This window comes from Oryzias latipes, chromosome 2, assembly GCF_053564925.1.
Source record: "Oryzias latipes strain Hd-rR chromosome 2, Olatipes_Hd-rR_3.1".
Taxonomy (NCBI): domain Eukaryota; kingdom Metazoa; phylum Chordata; class Actinopteri; order Beloniformes; family Adrianichthyidae; genus Oryzias; species Oryzias latipes.
Window position 1 is genome coordinate 45,936,605 of NC_136238.1, and position 19,301 is coordinate 45,955,905.

Consider the following 19,301-nt stretch of genomic DNA (forward strand, 5'->3'; position numbering starts at 1 on the left):
GCTTGATCTTCTACAGGGAGAAAAACTGTTGCTGGTGATGAAGTCGCCCTGTGAAGAAGAGATGCAGAGAACTCTTTTTATATTTGTTATAGTTTATGTTTATATTTTCTTCTCGATGATTTTTTCTTTATTTCTTTTTAGCTATTTTAGTTGCAGTAGTTTTATTTGCTCAGATCTGGCTTCACCTGCAAAGTTTCTAAGTATAATAGTGTAGATGCAGGACATGGTCTATACGTGTGTTTGTGTGTGTCTATGTGTGTGTATCCTATTGACTTTATTTTTTTTCCCCATCAGGTCAAAATGAATCAAGTTAATGTCTATATACTGTACATGAGAAGAAAACAATACAAACATTTTTACAGTGAATTTATTCAGTCTAACATCAGGTATTTCTGCTTTACAGACCTGCAGACAATGACAAAGGGTCAAACAAAAACAGAAATAATTGTTGTACTAATGTGAGACTTTAGATAAACTGGGGTTGGATGTAAAAATTCTCTTAAATATTAAAACAAAACAAAAAAAATTAGTCTCTATTTAGTCTCAAATTTTAAGCAGTTCTTCATCTCCTAAAAAGTTATTTTATGCTCACATCTTTGATTACAGTTTGATTTTGTGATGAATTCCAGTACATCGAAAATTCTAGTGACGTCATATCCGCTTAGCAAGCATTTTTGACAAAGCTATTTTTGTTTTTCCAGACCTTTTATTTAAATATAATATTTCATGACTTAAAATTATTGTAAATTATTTTTATAAATAAATAAATATTCAGATTATTGAAATGTAAAAGACTATTCAGAATGAAGTTATCAGCGTGATCCGGAAGTAAACAGCAGCGCGCGGCGCTAGCAGCTTGTAGCTAGCTTGTGTTCAGAGACCGGCGGCGGTTTTGTCCGGACGTTCGTGACGTTTTTGGACCGAAAGGAGGATATGAACTGTCAGCATCGAGTGAAAAAGCAGCGTAAAGAAGGTGTTTGTGGGAGTTGGAGCTGAAGATCGGAGCAGGAACCATGTCTTCCCTTCAGTCTCTGAGAGAGTTGATCAGCGAGCGACTAGCTGCTGTTGCTGAAGAAATCTGCAGACTCTGTGAAGGAACCATCGTCCAGTACGAGGAGGAGCTCTGTCGTCAGCGCAGACTGCTGGATGTCATCTGGAAACCACAGCTGCAGCTCCACCACATAGGTATGTCACCTTCATCACACAGACAGAGAAGAACACAATTGAACAACACACGCACGCGAGAATCCAGTGATCCCTCGCTATGACGCGGTTTACGTTTACCGCGGTCAAGTGAGCCGACATCTGTGGAAGTGTGGTCTCGCTAGCCGTCACTGACTTTTAGCATGCCATTACATCATAGTTTACGGTCCACACGCCCAGCGAGCTGAAAAGACGGTTTAAGGCGCTAATATCATCCATGTCACTGTTACCCATCATCAAATAACATGGACTGTGCTCTGAAATAAATGAGAGTTATTTCAAGCCCTATATTGTTATTTGATCTACAGATTTATTCATTTATATGACATGTCTGTTCATTCCATAATAAACTTCCAAAATAACATGTTTTGTCTGAAATATAATAATCAGACAGATTCTACAAGTGAGATTTAACACTGAAAGAGTGTTTTGTTGTTGAGAATGACATGGAATGGAATCAAACAGAAATGAAGAACCTCCACGTAAAATCACATCTGGTCCTGTCAACTCTTTCTAAAGTTGCTTCATTTAAGTTGATACAATGCCCCCGGACCCCCTAAAGTTGCAAGCACCTGAGGAGCGGCGGGGTCGCGCTGTGCCGCGCGTGGTGTCGGCCCAGTAACTTTCAGGCAGGGCCAGTAAGTTTCAAAAACTACTGGCCCTGTGGGCCAGTGCAAATTTCTGGGCTATGTCAACCCCTGGTTTATAGTTAAAGTATTACATATTACCTATTCAAAATGCCTCTTTATCAAAAGGTGACGCAAAACTTTCACTCGATTAATGTTAGTAATGTTGTTCATGATCATCACAGCAAGTCTGTAGAAGAATGACTGGAAAAAAGTACAGATATTGACATTATAGACCAATTCAGACCTCCTCATTCATAGTATAACATGTTTATAAACCTCCATATTAGGTATATACATGGTTGGAGTATTTTTCTCCATTTTTCTTCAAACCTGCTGTGATAATCATGAACATCATTGCCAACAATAATCCAGTGAAAGTTTTGCATCACTTTTTGGTTTTTGGATGGTTCACATGTTATTCTCTAACTATGTATGAGGAGCCCTGAATTAGTCTGTAATGTCAATATCTTTACTTTTCTACAGTCAATTTTCATCAAACTTGCTGTGATGATCATGAACATCATTACCAACAATATTCCAGTGAAGGTTTTGCGTCACCTTATGATAAAGTGCCATTTTGGATAGTTCAAATATTATACTATGATTATGTATGAGGAAGCCTGAATTGGTCTTTTATGTCAATGTCTTTACTTTTCTACAGTCAATTTTCTGTTGTAAAAATGTAGAATATCAAATCAATCCCATGGAAAAAAATTCTTTCAGCTCATGTCAGTCTTTTCTGTTATGAGTTAAAGTTATGGTTTTTTATGAATGTGTTTTAAATCTTTTTGCGTTTTTATGGAGACCTCTAGCGGCCATGCCAGGTACTGTTGTTCAACACTTTTGAATAATCTTTATTGAAAGTCTTGTCTCGAACAACAGGATAACCGCTTATTTTGAATGCTGCAGATAGAATATTTGTGTAGTAATGATACTCATGATCATTACAGGAAGTGTAAAGAAGATTGACTGGAGAAAATAACAGATATTGACATTATAGTCTAATTCAGCCTCCCTCATATGTAGTTAGAGTGTAATATGTGAACTATCCAAAATGGCATCTTATCAAAAGGTTACGCTAAACTTTCACTGGATTATTGTTGGTAGATGTTCACTAACATCACAGCAAGTTTGAAGAAAATTTACTGAAGAAAATTACAGATATTGACTGAAAAGTTGTGTTTGTACACAAGGGACCATGACAGGAAGGCTTGGCCGCTATTGATATGTTCACTTCAACAAAGCAGAGAGGCTCATCTTCCAGAACATTTGGATCCAAGTTCTAGTGGAGCGATGACTGCTTCGGTTTAGCCTTTAGATCAGGGGCGCACACACTTTTTTTGTCAGAAATACTAAGTTTGTGTAATAATAACCCAAAAATTACACAGTAAGAATTAGGGCTGGGCGATATGGCCTAAAATAAATCTCCGATTTTATTTGTTTTTATTCGATTTCCGATTTTTCCCCGATTTTTTTCCCCCCACTTAAGGAAAGCAATAAGTTCAAACGGCAGACAACTTAAAGCAAATGTTGCTTTTAATTAATAAAACACAAGACAAATGTAACGCCCATTTCTGGGATGAATAATAAATAAATGAACACGCTCTTGGAATCAAAGTTAAGTATAAAATTTTTTCGTCTTCTCACTCCCTTTTGGACTTGTGTTTATATAATTTTGTTGTGTTTTATGTACTTTTATCTTGTTTTATATAATTTTTGTCTTGTTTTTGTCTTATTCTGTTATTCTACACTTGTCCAAAATAAAAAGGTTACTTCCTTACTTAAATTCCCAGCTGTGTTTAAGTCACACTTTGTAGTCTAGACTAAAATGAGACAAACATTCACCTGACAGTAGCAGCATTTTCTAAAAAGTTATCAATACAGCTCATATCTGGGTGTAAAGTTTTAAATATATTAATAAACCCCGTCTTGATGATAAAGCAGCAGGAGTCGCGGCCCAGGAAACCTGGGGCGGAGTGAAGGAGAACAGTAACACCCCCCACCCCCACCCCAACACAAAATCCTCCGGCGGGCGGCCGTGTCGCGCACTTAAGAACGCACGCAGCTTGTAATGGAAATGAATGCAATGTTGTAGAATGAGGATGTGCTCTTCTGAAAGTGCTCCTGTGTGTAAAGGAGCCACGTGCAGCGCAGAGGCAGACAGCGAGAGCGCCGCCTACTAGAGAGAGTGACAGGCACGGAGGGAGAGAAGGAGAGAATATTCTGATAGAAAGAAGGAAAGTCTGAACACAGGACTAGCAGAAAAAGTAAATTATCAGCAAAGATTAATGTGTTTAATGTGTTTATTATAGTTCCAATCACGGAACATATGCTGAACTAAAAAAAAAAAAGTGTGGTGATGACCTCATCACTGATGTGGTTCTCGTCACAGCCCTAGGAAGAATACACAAATGTTTGTGAGGAGATGGCTTTGTTGTCTGTATGTTGTGGTTTTAGTCATTAGGAACAGATAAGGTGTTTAATAATAAAAACAGAAAGCAGTGACAGTGGCATTTCATGCTTTGCTGAAAACCATGTAATGTGAGGAGCATGACATTTCTAAAGTGTTGCTGGCTTCAGATAAGATAAGATAAACTTTATTTATCCAACGATGGGGAGATTCTGTTGTCTGCGGCAGCAGCAAAGTGACATTCAGCAAATGTAAAGCAACCTTCAAGTATTACAGTTAAACATTATAAAAAAAAAAACAGAAGAACATCTGCAACTTGCATGACAGGGTAAATTAAATTGAACAAAATAAATAAGCAAAAATGCACACCATAAGCAACAGTTCAAGAACAAAAAAACAACAACAAAAAATACAGCTGAAAGCAACAACTGCAGCAATAAGTAAATAAATGAGTGAAAGAAAGACACCCCTGTGACAGTAGTGTCACTGTAACACGGTGTTTTATAGTCTGATGCGGAGAGGAATGACCTGCAGTAGCTCCTTCTTGCACTGAGTGTAACAGTCTGGTGCTGAAGGAGCTGGTCAGCGCCTCTACAGTTTGGTGCAGGGGGTGGGATGGGTGATGAATGCTAGCTTAGCCAACATCCTCCTGTCCACCACCTCCTTGATGCACTCCAGTGTGCAGCCCAGAACAGCCCAGAACTGTTTTTTTTTTTTTTACTTGTCCTGTCCAACAGCTGGGCAGACAGATGAGAGCTGAGGGCCTCTTGTGTTGGACATATTTTACTTTAACAAGAGGGGTTATTCATCTTCAGACAAACCAGAGGAATGTCTGAATAAACCCCTTTTGTAATTGAGGCCAAACTTTATTAATTTGAATCAAGTTAGAAAATCTTTGGACTGGACGGAAAAGGAAAGAGGGGAAGAAGTGAGAGGGACGTAAGAGAGAGGGGGGTAGGAGGGTGATAATAGGGGGGGGGGGGGTAAAACCATGAAGCAGCATAAAGCAACAAGTTGCTGGATTTTTCATTCAAACATTCAGTGTCATTTTTCATTTCATTATGGTAAGCTTCAGATGTAATACAAATCTCAAAGGGCGGGGCGTGTCCACTCACACACTCAGATGTTATAAACACACCTGCTAGCTGCAAAGATGAACACATGTCAATATGTACACAATACAGATAATGTTCACACACGCATACTCATGCCTTTAAACCAACTGGTGTGAAATATTTCATTCATTCCATCATGCAAAATATTAGTGTAAAGGTGAGCTAACACCTGTGCTCAGGTGAGTGTTTACGTTCTTCTAAAATGGATGGTGGAATGTGAAAAGAAGGAGGGAGGGTGACCAGCCATCCCCACACCAAGACCCCCGCTGCAGCGGCAGCCAGAACCCCCCCAACGCCAACCGGCAGTAGGCAGGGAACAACCGCCCCCCGGGCCAGGGCCAGCAGGACCGCCGCGGGGCCCCCAAAGCCAGAGAGCAGGGAGGCATGGGGGGAAAGAGAGTGCCACCTCAGCCCAACCAGGAGAGCAGCGGCGGGAGGGGCTGCTCTCCCCCATCCGAGAAGGGTGCCCACAGCCCCAGACGAGCACCTAATCAACACCCAGGAGTTCTGGGCATCCCCCCGCCCCAACCCCTTCAAAGGAGACCCGCTCCGCGCTCCAGGAAGCCACCCACCCGGCCCACGGTTGGTCCAGAAAGGAGCAAGGCAGGGGCTAGCCGTCCCCACCCAGGAGGGTGGCACCCCGGAGTAAAGGGGGGCCCACGTGGGGTGTTGTAAACATGGCCCGACCAGGCTCGGCCACAGTTGGAAATTGGGCGAGGCCCAGCACTCAGGGACAAGGGCCAAAACCCACCCCACAGGGACACGGACACCCCCGGCTAAGGTGTGATGTGATCCCCGGCTTCTGGCCTTGCCAAAAGGCTCAGGAATCCCTCTCCCGGTGTGGAGAGAGGGCCGCCGTGCCCAGGAAACCAGCAACAAGGGGACACGGCCGCCATTGCCAAGGGTCCCGCACCCCCTACCAGTGATGGGGTAGGGGACAGATGGTCCGAGGTCCCACCTTCCTTGTGAAATGGGTGTGTGTTTTGAGGGTATGTGTGTGTGTTTTTATGTTTGAATGTGTATTTTGAGTAGTAAAGGGTGTGTGTACTAATAGGGTGCAGTTAAAATAGGCGGGTAGGGTGCTAGGTGGACATCTGCTGCTTGCTGGCAGTGATGTCCAAGCACCCCCCCTACCAAGGGCCCTACATGTCTAAGGTGTAAATAAAACTGAGAGAGGGGGGGGGCCCATTCCATACGGCAACCATGGGAGGGGGACCGCTGCCAAGTAGCTCCTCCCCCCAAGGTGCATCGCAGGCTAAACCCCCCACCCCCTCACCCTAATATGAGATTATATGAGGAAGGGGGTAAGTTGGGGACAGCTGGTAAACTGTCCCCCGGTGGTCAAACAGCCGTCCCCCAGCCCCCCAGCATAGGGGCCAGGTCCCCTCAGCCCAGGGGTCCCATCCCCTGAGGCGCCGACACCCTAGGCCCAGCTACACCCTAGCCCCCCCAGACCCCGCACCCGCAGCGGATGACACCCAGAGCACCCAGAGGGTTGCCCCGTCCCAGAGCCAGGGAAGGGTTGATCCCAGCCCCAGGTGTAGATGGGCAGCCCATCCAGCGCCGCTGGACCTCCCCCCCAGAGTTGGACCCCCCGTCAACACCCCCCCAGTACGGGCAAGGAGCCCCCCCCCCCCCCCCCCCCCAAGCCAAGCCGGACCACCACTCAACCCCCCGCATCACGTACCCCCCACCGCCGAGCCGGAAGACCACGCAGCGCCCCAGCCCACCCCGCCCAGGCACCAGACCCGATCCCCCAACAAACGGGGTCCCCCAACGGGCACCGGAGGCCCCGACCCCCCCCCACCCCGCACCACGGCAGAAAGGCAGGGAGCAGCGACGACCAGGTCCCCCACCCCCTAAGTCATGGAGTTAGCTATGGGAGACCAGAGAGACTGAATTCTTTCAAAGTTACTTGAACTTTGGGCTGACATTTTTTCCAAGCTGATATGATCAAAAAGCAGATTTCTGTGTTGACCTATATTTATATTTTTCTTGTTTTTCCAATTTATTAAGATGGTTTTTTTAGCAATACAAAGAGTTATGAAAATGATATTTAATAATAATCCTCCTTCTACATCGATGGCACTCTTGTCACCAAGCACACAAAGTGCCGGTGAAGCCGTGATTGAAACCTTAAGCCAGGCTGATAGATCGGCACATACCTGCTGCCAGAGAGCCTGGACAGGCGTGCAGAACCACAGTGCATGCATGTAATTGTCGGGTAGATTACTGTCACAGTGCTGACAAATGTCTGAGTTACTGAGACCCATCTTGAACATCCTCTGTCCAGTGTAGTAAATTCTGTGAAGAGTTTTGAAATGGATTAGCTGCAGATTTGGACTTTTAGTCAGTTTAAAGGTGTTTTGGCAAAGTTCTGAGCAAAAGTTTTCATCTGTGTTGATGCTAAAATCTGCATCCCATTTTGTTATTGGAAGTGAAAAAATATTATCTAAATTACATAAAAGTTTGTATATTTTGGAGAGAGATGTATTCATTGTAAAATTAATCAGAGAGGTAACTACTTCTGGTAGCTTTAAATCGTTGTCTCTGTATTTAAACCCTTTAGTAATAATATATTTAAGTTACTGATATTCCAGGAAGTTATTTATCCCATGTTTGTCTTAAAGTTTCTGGAGAGTTATGAATCATTTATCAATAATTAGGTGCTCTAGCCCAGAACTTTTTAACCAGTTTGTTAAGCTTCTTCATGTCTTTTTACCACAGCTTAATGAACAGTGGACCCCTGGTCTGCTGACAGGGCTTGAGAAATGCGTTTAATGTGGACACTGCTGACTGAGTGGGCTCAGATTTCCTGGGCTGGAACCGTGGACCCGGCAATAGGCACAGTGGCAGGACGGCTGGGTCAGACTGGGTGTCTCGGTTCCAATCAAGAATGCCTGCGGGCCTCAATAAAAGCCCTGTGTGTGACTGACTGATCAGGGTATATATGAGTTTTACTGTCAGCTTTCATCATTAATAACCCAACTACTAACATCACAGCATGAGAAGAATCTGGTTCAGTAGAATTCAGTGTCATCCTCCTGGAGATACACTGGACGTTCTTTTGAATTAAAATTATTAATATGAACACAGCTTTATTTAAAACTGAGATTCTTCTGGAGAGTTTAGTTTGCTGATATCTAACATGTGCTTTTCAGTTTACTTTGTCATCAATAATTAACCCAATGAAATGTAGTTTCACGAATCTTTTTTTACCCTGCTTATTTTACCATTTCTATTTTTTTCTTTTCATAATGGTTACCAAACTGCATCAAATAACACAATGAAGTGTTCAGTGTCTATGAGGCGTTAAAAGCTGATAGCAGAAAGATCTGTGAATGCTCTTTCTGACTGAAGGAGATCCTCAGTGCTTCCATGGTCTCACACAGAGGATGAAGAGGATTGTCCATGATGGATTCCAGTTTTCCTTACATCTACCTCTCACCCATCACAGTCACAGACTCTAGGGAACATCCCAGTACAGAGCTGGATCTCTGCAGCAGTTTGTCGATCTTCCTCCTGTTCCTGTCCATGCATCCACTCCCCGCCAACACACGCCGTAGAAGAGGACAGATGCAATAACACCATCATAGATAGTCTTTAAGAGTCCTGCAAACTCTGAAGACCTTTGTCTCCTCAGCAATTGGAGTCAACTGGCCCTTCTTGTTCAAGATGTCAGTGTTAGTCATCTAGTCCAGTCTGTCATTGAGGTGAACACCCAGGTATTTCTAAGTCCAATGTCTTAATGTCTTTTCCCTGGATGTTCACAGATGAAATGGAAGTGACTTCCTTCTGAAGTCGATGATCATCCACAGCCTTTCCATCTTTATGGTGGGGTGTATCCTCTTCCCCAAGGGGTTATATGTGGTCTTAAGAATGTCCAGGTTGCTTTAGAGTTACCCAGTGACGGTAAAGCTGATTAGCTGCAGGCCTCTTTGGCAAACAGCAAGTTCAGTGTTTTATTGCCCCTGCTCTGGCAGTCAACATACTGGGTGAAGTTGGGGGAGAAAGAGGAGCGGAGTTAAAGTCTCCATATATTATGAGAAGGGACTGTGGATGTCTTTGCGGACATTTTGTCTTGTGGTTTACACCATCTCCCATTAACGTACACCACAAGCCCCCTTCCTACCACCTACCAGTCCGCTCTCACTAGTTGGAAATGCTCCAGAGTTCCATCAGAGTTTGGTGTGAGGTCCATGAGCCAGGTCTCCATGAACAGCAGGAGACTGCTCTGCTGGTACTCCTACTGCAGTCTGGTTAGTGCTGTGAGGTCCTTCATTATTTTTGGAAAATACCTTACATTCTCCGTGAAGATGGATGGAGACTTGACTTGTAGCGTTCCTTCCTCTCCTGGTGCTTAACTCAAATTCTACAGCCTCTCCTGTGACGGCGTAACTCTTTGAGAATCTCCAGTCACTTGTCTGCTAGCATGTTGATGCCTGGTGACAACAGCTAATTGCATGCGTAAATAATGTGCCCACTGATCATTTTAGACCCTGAAGTGGAGAAAAATAATTCAGAAATGAGTAGCAGGTGTGCCACTACTCTGATCAAATGTCAAAAGTCCATGTCTGTACTAAACAGGCAAGCTGAGGTAACTGACAGCCTATTGTGTCGCCCATCACAATACTGATGAGCATCATTAAGTGATCTCTAATTTAGACTAGTTAAAAACATGTCTTAATAGTGTTTCACTGCAACTTCATTACAAATATTCACAGCATCTAACAAAAGATCAAAAGGTTATGGCCTTGTCAATCAAAACCAGACTTTTTGTGAAGAATACCTGCTGTTTCCGTGTGGTAGTTCCTTATCTGGTTTACCGTGTTTAGTTAATATTTTAGCCCTGATGGATAATCTGAGCCTGAATTGAGTGGTTTCATTGCTAAAAATGTCTATCTATATGAAATTAAAAATTAAAAATGTTATTTTGAAACTACATTTTCTTGTAGAATCATTACCATGTAAAAATAGATTTTCTAAATAATGAAAGTAGAAAGAATATTGGACACCAACTTAAGTCTTGTGCCGAACTGTTCTTGGAAATATTGTCTGACGTCCCCCAGATGGGATAGCATAGAGGACAGAAGGTCAGTGACCACATCCCTTCTTGTGTAACACATGAGTTCATAGTGTGTTGGTGTAGGGATTGTGTGAATTAAGAGCTGTAGTTGGTATTAAAATTGGTGTGTAATATTTTAGAAATTATTAGTTTCTTGATGTGAGGTGTTTGACCCGAACTCTCACCTCACAGAGAAAAGGCTCTAGATTAAATCTCAGCTGGGTCCTTGCTGTATGGAGTTTACATGTTCTCCTTGTGCCCCCACCATAACACCCGTAGGTGTGGATATGAGTGTGTGTGTGTCTTCTGTGGTCTTGTGATGGACTGGCAACCTGTCCATGGTGGACCCTGGCTTCGCCCAACAGTAGCTGGTATAAACCCCAGGGATTCAGGGGGTTCAGAAAATGGATGAATGGTTGGATTCTTTTTTCATAAAAAATGTAAAGCAATTATCTTCTGATTGAAGTGATTACAATTTTTATTGGTACTTAACAAAGAACAAATTGTTTTAAAAGTGTAAAAAAGCTTCTTGTTGTGTTTGTGTCCCTGCAGTCATCCCTCAGCATTGGATGATTGAAGTGGAAGATATTTGCAACCAGCACAAGAGGTTAAGGATGGAACAGAAGGAGCCAGAACATCCACGGATTGAAGAAGAACTGGAGGAACTAGAACCTTCAGAAATTAAAGAGGAACTAAAGGAACAAGAACCTCCACAGACTGAAGAGGAACTGCACGAACCAGAACCTTCAGGAACTAAAGAGGAACTGCAGGAACCAGAACCTTCAGGAACTAAAAAGGGACTGCAGGAACCAGAACCTTCAGAAACTAAAGAGGAACTGCAGGAACCAGAACCTGCAGAAGTTAAAGAGGAACTGAATGAACAAGAACCTCCACAGACTGGAGAGGAACTGCAGGAACCAGAACCTCCACATATGAAAGAGGAGCAAGAAGAGCTCTGCATACATCAAGGTGACGATCAGCTTGATCTGAAGCAGGAGACTGATACCTTGATGGAGATTCCTACTTATGAGGAAGATGAGAACAGTGAAAAAGATCTAAACAATCAGCAGAGCTTTAATGTAACTAATAGTCAAGATGAAGAAGGAAACCAACACAAAGAACCAACATCAACTACAGATGGAGAGACAGACCCACAGAAGAAAGATCAGAGGAAGAGAAAAGACAGACGTCATGTTCAAAGAGTGGACAACTCTCACATCTCAGAAAGTCACTGTGACATCAACTTGGAGGAAATAACAGAAAATTGTGTTCGTGGCAAAAGTTTAAAGAAACGTGCTTCAAAGAAGAAATGTAAAAAAAAAGAGAAACCAAAGAAATACTCTTGTAAAGAGTGTGGAAGAAGTTATACTACTGCTCAAAGTTTGAAGTATCACATGTCTACCCATACAGGAGAGAGGCCTTATTCCTGTAAAATATGCAGCAAAAGGTTTGTTCAAAAGTCTCATGTCACGTGTCACATGTTAACTCACACAGGAGAGAAGCCTTTTTGCTGCAAAGAATGCAACAAATGTTTCCGGTATAGTTCTGTGCTCACTCATCACATGTATACTCACACAGGAGAGAAGCCTTATTCCTGTAAGGAATGCAGCAAAAGTTTCACTCAAAGGTCTCATTTAACATCTCACATGTTAACCCACACTGGAGAGAAGCCATATTCCTGTAACGAATGCAACATGCGTTTCCGGTATAGATCTGTGCTCACTCATCACATGTTAACTCACACAGGAGAGAAGCCTTATTCCTGTAAGGAATGCAACAAGGATTTCAGGAAAAAATCTAATCTCTCATCTCACATGTTTACTCACGCAGCAGAGAAGCCTTATTCCTGTAAAAAATGCAGCAAACGTTTCACCCAGAGGTCTCTTGTTACACGTCACATGTTAACCCACACACGGTAGAAACAGCTTCGTAGTTCCAGTCCAACAATCATTCCTCCTTTTCAGGAGAAATAATTGCAGGTATCACTGTAAGTTTCACGTTAGGCGATAAATTATTCTTGTTTACAAAGGTTCAATTTTTTTTAAAGTAAAGTCGTTTTTTTTTTAATCAGAGAAAATGTTTTCAAATGTTTATAAATAAATTATATTTTCAGCCATTTCTGAAGCACTCGGTGTGTGGCAATTCGGAAAAAAAAGCGTGTGTGTTTTTTCTTTGTCAGTTCCATTTCGTATCTTGTTAAAAAGTGTCAAATAAAGGACAATATTTGTTAGTTTGTATTGGAGTTAATATGATATAATATTGTTCATGAATTCATTTTGAAATGAATACTAAGTCATAGGTCCATCAACGGATACCTGTTAGCTAGCTGACCTTAGTCTAGACCTGTGTTTCTAAGTGAAGCAGGTTAGTTCAACAGAGAAAATGTTTATTAAATGCTCCTAAATAAATGATTTTCAGTTGTTTCTGAAGCCCTCTGTGTGTGTCTATCATTTCTAACAAAAACATAGTTTCTTTGTTAGTTGCAGTTGCACTTGTATCAAGTTGAAATGCTTAACCCTTGTGCTATCCTAGGCACTTTACCGTTGGAAGTTGGGTCATCTAGACCCACTAGACAGTGCTCTGAACCTTTTTTTTTCAATGATTTGTGATCTTCACTGGTTCAATGGATTACATGAAATTTGTCCACCTTTATCCACCCTTGTTATGGTAGGGAGAACACGTCAAAGTAAGGGCGGGGTCATCCAAGACAGCACAAGGGTTATTAAATAAAAAAAAAAAATATTTGGCAATTTATATTTTAGCTTGTAGTTGTATGGTTAGACAAGTTAATTGTTCTCTTAGGACAGGGGTCCGCAGGCTATTTGCATCCCCCAAAATGATATTTTGCCCCCCCCCCCCCCCCCCCCCATATGAAAGTTTAATGGTAGTGTGTCCTGCCAGTTTATATGAATAATACTTTTTCAGTATTGTGCACAGAGCTGACAAACCAACCAATCACAGTGGGGTATATGACATGTGACATTGACTGGGCTTGAAAGCAGGGAAACATTTAAGCATTTAAGGCAGGAAATCTGACATCCCCCTCCCCGGACCACCGTGAGGAGTTCCTTACTTTCCTTTTTAGAACGCATTTATTCATGTTATTTTCTAAATGCATGCAGTTAGTGCTAAACTTATTTCTGTGCTGCACAGACCCGAAGGAGGGTTAAGGTTATGGTTACGCGCGGCTGCATATTAACCTCAACCAAACGGTTCTCATGCATGGCTGTTACTTCAGCACACCGTTTGCGCAGGAGACGATGGGTCAGCTGAGGAGAATAAACGTCCCACACCTACATGCATGACAGCTAACAGGACTTTAACATTCAACAGGTGCGAGCAACAAGATTTAGTCTTAGCCACACTAAAAATACAATAGGAAAATGCAACGATAGACGTGTTTGAGATGATTATGTCGCCAACATGAAATTCCATCCGTTTTTGAGCCTTTCTTTGATCTAAGGTATCTGTATCAATTGTTCTGATCTGGATTTTTTAAGCCCGATCTTACCTCTACTTCAAAGCAAGCTGCAGCTTGGTTCAGACAAAGCTCCACATTCACACACAGATGTGATCCTGAAGAAGTCTGAACAGAACCTTTCAGGAGAACTCTTCAGTCCAGAACATGAGCCTGCATTGTTCCTGAAACTGGGATCAGAGTTCTGCTCTCTGCTCCAACAGAACCACCTTCATGAGCTCCTGGTTTCTTCTGGATCCTCCAACATTCAGACGCTCTCTGACTGAGTTCATGTCTGCACAGAAACCTTCAGGATTCTCTTCTTCCACACGTCTTTCACTCTGAAACTCTCTTCTGAATGTGGATCATCTCAGTCAGACGCTCAGCAGCATTTTTTATTTCTGTAATTATTGGTCTAAACTTTTCTTCCTGAAGGCTGAACTGCAGCTTTCTTCAGGTCTTTCATTTTCTCCATTTTTCACTCCTTTTCTTGGCTTCCAGCTCACCAGGCATGACCTAGACCAGTGGTCCCCAACCACCGGGCCGTGGACCGGTACTGGGCCGCGGGAAATTTTGGCACCGGGACGCACAGAAAGAAAAAATAATTTCTATTTTATTGGGTTTTTTTTCCGAAAAAAAACGTTTTATTTTGAAAAGTGACCGGATTCTCTCTGTTGTATCCGTCACACTTAACGCACATCAAAGTTGCTACACCAAACATCACATGATACACCTCGATAAAATTAAACCCAAACAAACAAAATGAGCAAAAAACAAACTTCTTTAGAAAGTTGCTTTGACAAGAGGAAAAGGTCCAATGAAAGGACAGAAGAGTAACCTGCACCCGCTAAAAAAGGGGAATCTGCCTTTAACAGGCAGTATCAAGAAACCTATTTAAAATATGGATTTATCGCCACGGGCAATTCCCACGTACCAAACCCACTGTGCGTAATATGCGGTGATGGTAGAAACGATGTTGCTCATGGGATGTTCTGTTGTTGGTGTGACGTTACGAGGACACCGCTGATAAAGTAATAAAGTTGCACATGATTACACAGTGGATTTACATTCATTATTATTGTCTATGAAGACTCTCATTCATCCAGGTTGGTTCCATTGTAGTAGGTTTAGGGGATGTCATCTGGACTTGGTTTTTAAAGTTAGAAGACGTTTCGCCTCTTATCCAAGAGGCTTTGTCAATTCATTATTATTATAATGAATTATATATTATTATTGTTATTACTAAAGAGAAAATACCACCCCCCATCTGCGGTAAACGTGCCTTGCGTTGTACCGGTCCGCGGTGACAAAAAGGTTGGAGACCACTGACCTAGACGGCGCCCTCATGTGGACGGATGAACACATGACAGAGGGGAAGAACAGAGCTGCACAGCAGGGACGAGCAGAGACCTTTGGGTCACGTGGAGTAACAATAAAAACAGTAGAAACTCCAATAAAACCAGTAGAACCAGACTGGAAAAGCTCAAAAAGTGTAACCTCCCAAAGAGGAGAAACACAAGAAAGAAAGGAAAAGCAAAGAGACAGGTGGAAGCCATCATGAGATTCCTTTAAACAGGAAGTTCTTTGTCATTTCATGCACTAGTTTCATTTAGCTCTGGTTGTTGAACATTCTAGAAACTCCTAAAAACCTTTTCTGTCCACTTTGAAACCATCTGGGGCTGACTTGGCCTTGCTCGCTGGGATACGGCCAACATCCAGAAATCTACCAACAGACATTTTTAGCTCTAGTTGTTGAACATTCTATGTTTGGAAGAGGCAGGCTCTTCTAAAAGAAACTAGCAGGAGCCCCAGCGCTGGTCTTTGCTTGGATTTGGTTTAGACTTGTTCAGAGTCAAATGCATGTTTTAAGGGGAGGAGGATTATTTGGTTGTTGCTGTTTTTGTTCCTATTCTTCCAATCCACTATATGTCCCGTGTTGAATTCTACTATTAAAATGTGGGAAACAAATGTTTATCAAATCCAAATCAATCCAAAAGCCTGGAGACTGGATGGCCGTGGTCCTCCCTTTGACCTGGACACTGGTTGCCATGGCGACCTGCACACTCACCAAGCTGGAACTTAGAAGAAGAAAAAGAGACCAAAATGATTGATAAAGCAGGTTTTCCAGGGAAATCCCACAAAGTGCTTTCCAAGCTAGAACTAAGAATACCCAGCATGCATTTGGAAAAACTCCTTAGCTTCTGGTGGAAAATGATGAGTCATTGTAAAAGCATTCTCTGAATGCTCAGAAAACTTCCTCTAAGGTTGTGGTTGTTTGGAGAAGTCCTCCTCTTCAAAGAAGTTCTCCTGACCATCTTCAATAAACATGAGCTAATTCTTGATGCAGGTTTGAAAACACAGATGGAAAACAGCATCAATCCAAATATTAGTCAATGTTTCCTTGAATGGAACAATTTCAGGATTTGTTGTCATAAAGTTGTGAGAAACTGTCTTGTAAAGTGTGTGGTGACGGTCCACTGTGGAAAATGACTGTTTGTGGAACATTGAGATGTGCTCAGTGATTTGGCTTTAGGACACTTTGGTTTCATTTCAAACGTTGGTTTCTCCTAAATCTACAAACTCTCTCCACAAACTGTCTCCTAACTCTCAGGGATTCCTGCTGCTGGCAAAACTCACGGCTCAAGGAACCACTTCATGAATCAGTCACGCTTTGGAATGAACTTTATTCAACAACATGTCATGGTCTGGAAGAAGCCCCAGTTCCAGCTGACAGAAGTCTGCTTCTGATCCATCAGATCTACCTAGCAACAGAAGCAAAGCTTCACGTGTTGCAGCAACAGTTTCCATGTTTGGGAGGATCTTCTGAAGAACAGCTCAGTTCCAGATCACATCATGATGTTTGATGTTTTCTTCATTCCAGGAAATCATCTGTGTCTCCTTTGATCTGTGCTGAGTCAGCACTTTGACTTCTTTTCAACTTTAGATCCATCATTTACAATCAAGGATTTATTGATAAATATGATTTATTGACAGAAAATAAAGAGTAAATGTATTTCTCATCCAGCAGTGATTGTGGTGTAAGTCTTTTATTTTGAAATTCTTCAAGGATGATCATCTCGGCCTGTCATTTTAGACACATTCTCACCTGTTTGTCTCCCTGAGCTAGTGAGAGTAGTTGATACAATGAAGTCATCCTCTTGCTCTCTCGACGTGCTGTCAACATCTCTACTCAAAGATGTCTTCCAGTCCATCGGTCCCTGTGTCCCGTCAACAATTAACTCGTCCTTGCTGTCAGGTCAAGTCCCTGAGCACTTTAAGAATGCTGTCGTCCTTTCTCTCCTTAAAAAGCCCAGACTTGACTCCTCCCTCTTGAGCAGTTACAGACCTATTTCTAATCTCCCATTCATGTCCAAAATTTCAGAAAAGGTTGTTGTTTACCAACTGACAACTGCTCTGGACAGTCATGGCATTTTTGAGCAGTTTCAGTTTCTAGAGCTCTCTCCACTGAAACAGCCCTTCTCAGAGTCACTAATGACATCCTGATGCAGAGTGATGCAGGAAAATGCTCTGTGCTACTGCTACTGGACTTGACCACAGCCTTTGACACTGTTGACCGTTATGTCCTCCTGGACAGACTTTTAAACCGCAGGAGGTTTTTTGTGTGTTTTATCCCTTGACTCCCCTGTCGGGTCACTTGTACGTTCTTCTTTTTCTCATCTTAAAAACATTGCAATACTGAGTCCAATTGTGTTGCGTTCCAAGTTGGAGATGCTCATCCACCTTTTTATTACATTTCGTCTTGACTATTGCAACTCCGTCTTCACATGTTTAAGAAAAAAAAATCACTAGAACGGCTCCAGGTTTTCCAGAACGCTGCTGCAAGGCTTTTAACTAAATCATCTAAGTTTTCACACGTCACCCCGTTGTTAATCCAGCTACACTGACTCCCTGGACAGAGAGCAGCCCCCCGCCGTTCCGGGAGGGCCCAATGCAGGGCCCCGCCCCAGAAGAGTGCCAACAACCCCAGACGCGCACCTCATCACCACCCAGGAGTTCTGGGCATTTCCCCGCCCCAACCCCTGGTATAAGCCAAAACCCCCCACGGGAGACCCGCTCCGCGCTCCATGCAGCCACCCACCCGGCCCACGGTTGGTCCAGGAAGGAGCGAGGCAGAGGCCAGCCGCCCCCACCCAGTAGGAGGGCACACAAGAGAAGAGAGGGTCCACAGGAAGTGTTGTCAACATGGTCCGACCAGGCTCGCCCACAGTTGGAAATTTGGCGAGGGCCGGCACTCAGGGGCAAGGATCAGAACCCACACCACAGGGACACGGACACCCCCTGGCTCAGATGTGATGTGATCCCCGGTACTGTTACTTTAAACTTTTGCAAATATTGTGTGGTTTAACTATTTCACTTGTTGAAAATTAGGGATGGCCCGTTTGACACGGCGCTTCACCTTCATGAAACAGAGTGTTTCGGCACAATGTTTCGGGGCGTGTGTCAACTAGCCCAGATCACGTGGTTGATGATGTATGACGCGCCAAATGCTTCGTTTGGTCGAACCACGGTTCAGATGTCACTTGTGTTTGAACAGTTGGGCGCGCTATTCAATAGAAATGCGAAATGAATCCTGAACGTTTCCTGACCAGTTCTATTGTTTCGCTTGTATTAGAATCAGCGTCAGTTCATTGCACTTTAACATGTTTCCTATTAAAAACTTTCTGTGGCTCAGGATCATTTCAACTCGGTTTTTCCTAATAAAACACCACATCATGAACGTTGTGTATCAAAAAGAAAAAAAACACTGGAATGAATCTCTGATGTCAAGCTGTTTTTATGTGAATGGAGACAGCTCAGTGGAATAGTCAGTGGCATATACATCCAGAGGTTCTAGGTTGGAGTCTGGCACTATACATGTTCTTTTTGCGTGTATTTTTTTCTTCATGTGATATGTATTTTGCTGTGTCAAGCACTTCTCACAGAAAGCGTCACATGTTGTGTTGTTTTGCTTTTTTTTTTTAAATCATGAAGGAAAAAGATCTTTCCGTTTTGCAGCTTTTTCCTTTGCGTGTTCAAGTAGTCGAGGAGAAAATGACCATAAGTCGAACCGGTAAAGATTAGAAGTTTATTCCCTGATACAATAGTTCTAAGACAGTAGCAAGAGAAAAACACAGAAGTACAGCTGAGAACAGGGCCCCTGCAGAGAAGAGAAAAAGCACCGGGGACTTCCTACGGAGAAGTCTTTATAGCGGCTCTGAGTTCCTCCTCCTGTGGGCAGACGTAACCCCTTTGCTGGTGGCTGTCCAATTCCTTATAGGGTAAACTGTTGCGTCGCTCGCATATGCCTCCAACAGTGGGCTTCCTGTTTTTAGAGAAGACCCAGTGACCTTTTTGTGACTCCGTCCGGCTGGTTCCAACCAGTTCGAGTCTGTAGCATTTCACACTTGTTGAGTGTGTGGGT

General features: G+C 42.9%; 2 protein-coding genes across 2 annotated transcripts in view; one reads left to right on the forward strand and one right to left on the reverse strand.

Moving 5' to 3' along the window:
- LOC144989004 (NLR family CARD domain-containing protein 3-like) overlaps positions 1 to 19,301 on the reverse strand; it is a 195,453-nt gene that overhangs the window by 58,837 nt on the left and 117,315 nt on the right. The gene's annotated exons all lie outside the window — the stretch shown is intronic.
- LOC144989146 (uncharacterized) lies at positions 818 to 12,851 on the forward strand. Its single transcript, XM_078941246.1, has 2 exons — positions 818 to 1,185; positions 10,975 to 12,851. Exons 1-2 carry the CDS (start codon positions 1,014 to 1,016, stop codon positions 12,339 to 12,341), a joined length of 1,539 nt encoding a protein of 512 aa, XP_078797372.1. The 5' UTR covers positions 818 to 1,013; the 3' UTR covers positions 12,342 to 12,851.